This window comes from Callospermophilus lateralis, chromosome 19, assembly GCF_048772815.1.
Source record: "Callospermophilus lateralis isolate mCalLat2 chromosome 19, mCalLat2.hap1, whole genome shotgun sequence".
In the NCBI taxonomy this organism is placed as follows: Eukaryota; Metazoa; Chordata; class Mammalia; order Rodentia; family Sciuridae; genus Callospermophilus; species Callospermophilus lateralis.
The window spans coordinates 38,784,306-38,791,122 of record NC_135323.1 but is presented as its reverse complement, the minus strand read 5'-3'; the positions used below and the strand labels follow the sequence as shown (position 1 = coordinate 38,791,122).

Here is a 6,817-nt window from a genome sequence, read left to right as displayed (position 1 = left end):
GGTTCTTCACAATGGATTGAATATTAAAGAGTTTTTCAAAGAATAGGAGGGGGAAAAAGCCCATGTGAATACTGTCAGATCAGGTGGGGCAGGCAGCGACCAAAGGAGGCAGATTAAAGGGCCGCTGAACAGGCTTTATTGAGATATCACTACCGGGTGGAACTTGATCAGACCCACAGAGGGGACAGGAGAAGGGTCTGAGGAGAAACCGCATGGAAGCTCCACCGGACTGGACTTTTATGGGGCTTACAGTAGGAAGGGAAGGGTTTGGGACAGGAAAAGGTGTCTCTAGGGTCCCTTGTCCCCTTGGAGTTGGACAGGGGAGTTGGCTGAACTCCAGGATTGGCCAGGAGGTCCTGCTGATTGACAGGCGTTAGTCAGCAGATCTGGCTGATTGACAGGCATCCCGCCCCCGCACCCCGCATCTGATTGATGTTCTTTTCCGGCCAGCGTGGGGCTGCTTTGTTCTAAGTAGCCAGCTTTTCTTTGAATAAAAGATTTAAATTCATTTAGACAATACATATTGTAAGCTGTTTACATACACTAACTTTAAGAGAGTCAATATTAGTGTTTCTTTGTTTCTTCAAACACTACAGAGTGCAAATCAGGTTCTTCACAATGGATTGAATATTAAGCAGTTTTTCAAAGAATGGAGGGGGGCAGCCCACGTGAATACTATTCCCCTTTGAAAATAAATTCTAAAATGATGCGGTAATTCAGTGTTCTTAAACTGTAAAATAAGCTGGTCTACAGGGGGTAATTCTCAGTCCAAAGACAGTCCCACAAAGTGTCTGGCCTCAGAAAGACAAAGGGAGGATAAAAGCACTAATAATTCTTCAAAGTCAAGTGATTTTTCTCTTATGAGAATGGCTAATAAGTAGAAAACAAAGCCTCTCTTTTAATTGTTTTCTGTGGTGGTGGAGAATTTACACAGCAGAATGTTAAGCCAGAGTTACATACACAGTGATCCTTTATTTATTTATTTTTATTTCAGACAGTTGCTAAATTGCTGAACGTGTACATAAATAAGTACTTTGGGTTGACCGTGAAATTACAATTTTCCTGCCTTAACCTCCTGAGTCTCTAGGATTGCAGGCATGTGCCATTGCACCTAGATAAAAAATAAACTATTTAAAATTTCTATCCAGTTTTTGGTGAAACCATTAAAAAGTACTGTTCCCATTTGAAATGTAACATGGGAAACAACTAACTGATAATATTACAGAGAGAGGAGGTTCTCATTGGCATTATGGAAAAGAACCTGGAATTTTAAAAATTAGGTGACAAATGTATAAAGACTTAGTCTGGAAGAGAGTGTTCTGGATTTGATGTTTTACATCCCATACATTTAGAAACTTCAGGATTATTCAGGGAAGGTGGCAACTCAGGAGAGTGAGGTACAAGTTCAAGAACTGCCTTACCAAATTAATGAGACACTTTCTAAAAATACAAAACTTTAAAAAACTGAGAATGTAGTTCAATGGTAAAGTACCTCTTAGTTCAACCCCCAGTAACCACCTCCCCCCTGCTGAATTATAAAGGAAAAAAAGAACGAAGAAAAACAACCTCAGGTGAAAGGAGGAACTGAGGCCCCAGCAGAAAACGGCTCCCCTCATTCAGAAAAACAATACATAAAATTGTGATTCTGATTCACCCTAGGCATAAATAACCACAATCGGAGAAGATTCTGGGCTTCTGGCACATAAATGCTCAGATATTACTTCAGATACCACAAACTGATAAACTGCAGGAATAGGACAGGATCCCCAAGCTTTCCACTGCTGACATATGCTCCATTTGGCCAGTAGAGGGACTTAGGGCTGACCTGCTCCAGAAAAGAATTCAGTCCTGCAGTCTCCAGAGACCACCTTGGTCTGCCAGGTGGGTGCAGCTAGTTTCAAAGAGACTTGCTTCCTAATCTCCAGATGTCACAGTGCTCTCACAATTTGCTCTCTTTTGATGTACCAAGTGTATTCCCTACAGGTCTTCAACACCTGGAAAACAGAGCAAACTAAGCCTCCTGACCATAGGAGGGGGAGTCTAGAAATGGATACTAAGAGTGGTAGGCTCCAGAGAGGAGAGCTTCCTGGGACTGTGAAAGCCTGCCCCTCTTTACTAGCTGTGTGTAGGATTGACAATACTTACCTAAGTGCTTCTGAGAGGAGTTAAGTCTTCACCCCCTCAGACTGAGCCTGGTGAGTTTTCTGAGTGACAGATGATATGAAAGGCAGGAAAGAATGAAATGAAAGAATGAAATCAGAAAGACAAGTATTTTCTGGTGATGGGAGTTTTTTGTATTTGTGGTGATGGGAGTTAAAATGCAGATTCTCAGGCTGCAGCTAATTTAAGAAAGGTTTCTCTTGTAATATTGGGATCCAACCCATGCAGGAGGTCATTTGCATTTACCATTGCATATGCAAGTTTACCATTTATCATTTACCATTGCAATTGCAAGTTTATTGCAATTTATGGAATATACATGTCTGTATATTATCCATGAATGGTAATAATATAATTTCAATTACTGTAAAATTGCATTTAACTTTTGTGCCCTATGGTCTTCTAAGGAAACAGATTGTGCTTTGAACTATAAAGGAAAACCTAAGGCAGCAACCTCCATTGAAAATACAACTTGAAGCATGAGAATAATTTAAAATATTCTAGAATTTAAATTCAAAAGTAAAAAAACACAGTTGAAAGAGATTATAATGACATAGCACAATATATCCAAAATATTATCACTAATTGGCCAATAGTATAACTAATGAGGTATAGGTATTTTTGGACCAACAGAAAAACTGACTCTCTATGTCAATTTTCCAGCATATCTCAATTTACAGCACCCACATTCCAAATTTGAGCTTTAATTCTACTAACCTCAGGAAGATGAAGCTTTCAAATCCTAATTTTTATGCTCAAGATCAATGATAGAGTATCTTACCAATATTTCCCTTCAGGTCCAACAAACACTAACGATACTGCCTTTTGTGAAAGCAGGAAGCTCCAACCAGAAAGTATCCAGAAGTAGACCAGTCTTTTCCACCTAATGCTGGTCACAGGTCCATTTCCATTCCAGGCTTCAGACAAGAAGCAAAAGAAGATTAATCCAAGGATATAGGGTCCCATGTTTTCAGATCTATCCACAGATTTGATTCTATTGTTTAAATTCATTAAAGGCGCGCACCTGCCCGACTCCGGCCAGGGAGCCGGCTCCGAGCGCACGCGAGGCGGGCCGCAGGGTGGCCCGCAGAGGGATGCTCTCGACGGAGCGGCGGGACCAGCCGCGCTCCCCGCTCGCCGCAGCCGCGCCGCACCCGCCCTCGGCCGCCGACACGGCCCTCTACTGCGGCGACAACTTCGGCGTGTACTCGCAGCCCAGCCTGTCCCCCGCCGCCGTCGCCCCGGGCGCGCCCCCGGCCTCCAGGGCGCTCTACACGCTGGCCGACTACGCCGCGCCGCCGGCTGCTGCCTCCAACCCTTACCTGTGGCTCAATGGGCCCGGGGTGAGCGGCCGGTCCTCCGCCGCTGCCGCCGCGGCCGCCGCCTACCTGGGCGCACCGCCGCCGCCGCCTCCCGGGGCCGCGGCCGGGCCCTTCCTGCAGCCGCCGCCCGCAGCCGGCTCCTTCACGTGCGCCCAGCGGCCCTTCGCGCAGCCCGCGCCCGTCTCGCCCGCGGGGTCCGCGGCGCCCGGAGAGCTGGGCTGGCTGTCCATGGCCAGCTGCTGCGAGGACTTGATGAAGATGGTGCGGCCGCCCTACTCGTACTCAGCGCTCATCGCCATGGCCATCCAGAGCGCGTCCAAGCGCAAGCTCAGGCTCAGCCACATCTACCAGTTCGTGGCCGACAGCTTCCCCTTCTACCAGAGCAGCAAGGCCGGCTGGCAGAACTCTATTCGCCACAACCTGTCGCTCAACCATTGCTTCAAGAAGGTGCCCCGCGACGAGGATGACCCAGGGAAAGGTAATTACTGGACTCTGGATCCAAACTGCGAGAAGATGTTTGATAATGGAAACTTCCGTCGGAAGCGCAAGTGGCGCTCAGAGGTCAGCGGCAGCTCTGCGGTGGCCCCGGGGACTTCCAAGTCAGAAGAAGGGCTGTCCTCGGGATTGGGGGCCCAAGTGGGCGGCGCCCCGGAGGGAGAAGGCCCCTGGGTGCTGAGGCCAGCGCAGTCTCCGGAGCTTGAGGGCGCCAAGAGCCCCGCGTCCTTGCCAGGTGGCCTGGTGCTGGCCTCTGCCCCCTGCCTGGGTGCCTTCTTCAGCAGCCTCAGCGGTCTCAGCGTCGGCAGCGGTGGGAGTGCCCAGCGCTCCGGCCCTGGCTGCCGCCACCTGGGGGCCCAGGGCCCTCAGCTGCCCTCCAGCAGCGCCTTCCCCACCACCTCCATCTCCGAGGTGTCTGCAGACACCTTGGCGCTGGGCACCAGCAGTGGCAGCAGCCAGCGATCTTCCTACTACAGCCCGTTCCCGGCCAGCGCTGGTGGGGGCCAGAGCAGACCCTTCAGCAGCCCCTTCTACAACCTGGGCATGGTCAACAGCCTCATCTACCGGCGGGAGGGCTCTGAGGTGTAGGGTGCTTCTCAGACTTGGAGGCACTGCTGAGCAGATCGAGGTCTGGGGTGGGGCTGAGCTTCTGCATTTGTTTGAACTCCTGGGTGATCCCGTGGTGTAACTGCGAGGGAGCAGCAAACTTTTACAGGTCTCCTGGAGATGGGCCTCTGGGCAGAAGTCTGCCTGCATTCCGAGGCAGGTAGCCTGCAGCCCTGTGAGGCAGAGACTGGGTCTGGGGACTTGTTAGTCTGTGCCAGGTTGGGCTCAGGGTTGCTCAGTTGGAGCCCGCCCTGAAGTCCCTAGGTGGTAAACAGCAGCTGGCACTTGGAGCCAGTGGTTGGACCCACCAGCCAAAGGCTCTGGAGCAGCTGGCTATCCCCTGTCCTACAGCTTTCTGATCTTTTCTAGAAAAGCCAGGTAATTTGGCCTTTTAAAGGAAACTTCCAACTTTGTGTCCTTGGCCTCCAGTTAAAGTTTGTATCAGTGTGCCAGGAAGCACTACAAGTGTGCAGCGGGTCACCTCTGACTGGTACCCATGACGTACTTATTGCTTTAAGGCTGCCCTAGGTACCAAGCATTGCCCTAGTCTCAAAGGGTTTAGCCCACTGAGTCTTTGCCTCACAAGGGTGGCCACAGATCCCTGTCCCACACTTGCTGTCTATGCAAGTGACATGGATTTCTGAGATGAGATGTGACTTGCCCGAGGTCCCAGGGAGAAAATGGTGGAACTGGGCCTGGCTGCAGAGCTGGAGCTGGTAACCTGTATCCCAGCTGCCGAGACCAACTGCACCGTGTCAGGCTAAGGAGGCAGGCATGGTGGAGCTAGGTCTTGCCCCACCAGAGACTCTGGTGGAAATGGCAGTCCCTGGCGATGCTCCCCTGGGCAAGAAGGGAGTTGCTCACTGGCTCTGCCTAACCTCCTGCCCAAGGCTGAGGTGAAGGCTGAGCCAGCTGACCATGGCAGCCTGTCCCTCTTAGCTCCTGTCCTGGGCATTTCGTTTTGTAGTCAAGTATTGTTAGAATATTATTAAAAATAGTTTTAAAATGGAATTTCATAGCTTTTAATATGATAAACCATTTGTGGTCAAATTTAAAAAAAATAGATGACTTTATTTATCTTAGCACCCTTTCCTTCAGAGGCATGGTCCTTTGAGTAACTCTTGCCTTCACCCTCCCAGGGCCCAGCAGAGACCTGGCACCTTACATAGTAAACACTTGGCCATTATTGGTGGACTAGTGAGTTAGTAAGAAAATGTTAATTAAAAATGAATGGTGGCTGGACTCCTTGGGAACAGCATTCTATTCAGATGAAGATAGCCTGAGTCCCCTTTGTCATGGTTTTGAGCCTTTGATGTGAGCATTTTTTTGTCTGGGGTTTAGAATTTTCTAGAAACAGGATCACATACACATTGTAATTTAAAAAAAACTGTTTCCTGTATACTCCTGAAGATACAATATTTTTCAAAAAAATCTTTATTTTGAAATAGAGCATGTGGAAAAAAATCATGAACTTATTGAGCTCAAGATCGTCACCACTACCTTTTATACAAAGACAACCAAAGAGACTCCCTACCCTCTACTGTGTGTACAGAAAACCATTTCTATGGATATTTTTGTATGTGAGCAAGCATATGAACTTTTATAATATTGTTTCTAGCACAAAAAATAAATAAATTCATTAAAGGCAAATTTCTTACTTTATAATTTGACTTTAGACCTAATGACAAGACCATGATTTTTTTTTCTCATATGACCAAAGTTCCATGATAATAAGGAGATGAGCTGGGAATCGTGTTTAATTGTGTCTCATTGGAAAGACTAACAACTTTACTTGACCACATGACTAATACAGCTTTTCTTATTATTTTAAGACTTGGTTAGTGACACTTATTCAAAATAGTATGCTTTGTGAGTGTGTGTGTGTGTGTGTGTGTGTGTGTATTATAACAAAAAGAAAACTTTCTTTTATATCTCAGTGTAATGGGGCTCCCACTTCATGACCCAGGGAAATCTTAATTCATTTTGTAATGAGAACGAAAATATCAGTCAGAAGTAAATTTAAGGGCTGGGGTTGTGGCTCAGAAGAAGAGCACTTGCCTTGTATGGGTGAGGCACCGGGTTCAATCCTTAGCATGATATAAAAATAAAATAAAGAGATTGTGTCCACCTATAACTAAAAAATAAATACTATTTTTTTTTAAAAAAATGAAGTAAATTTAAGCCTTCATTACAAATCATAATGATAGTTTGAGAACATCAGGTTTCTACATAGT

The 6,817-nt window shown here is 47.1% G+C and overlaps 1 protein-coding gene and 1 pseudogene across 1 annotated transcript in view; both read left to right on the top strand.

Annotated features, from left to right (window-relative positions):
* The first annotated feature begins 3,254 nt into the window (after nt 1–3,254).
* On the top strand, nt 3,255–4,565 carry LOC143638269 (forkhead box protein I3 pseudogene; annotated as a pseudogene).
* Nucleotides 4,566–5,263: 698 nt separating this feature from the next.
* Nucleotides 5,264–6,817, top strand: part of LOC143638268 (uncharacterized) — an 85,255-nt gene continuing 83,701 nt past the window's right edge. The window contains exon 1 of the mRNA XM_077106001.1: nt 5,264–5,299. Within this exon, the coding sequence (XP_076962116.1) occupies nt 5,264–5,299 (36 nt within the window). The remainder of the gene's footprint in view (nt 5,300–6,817) is intronic.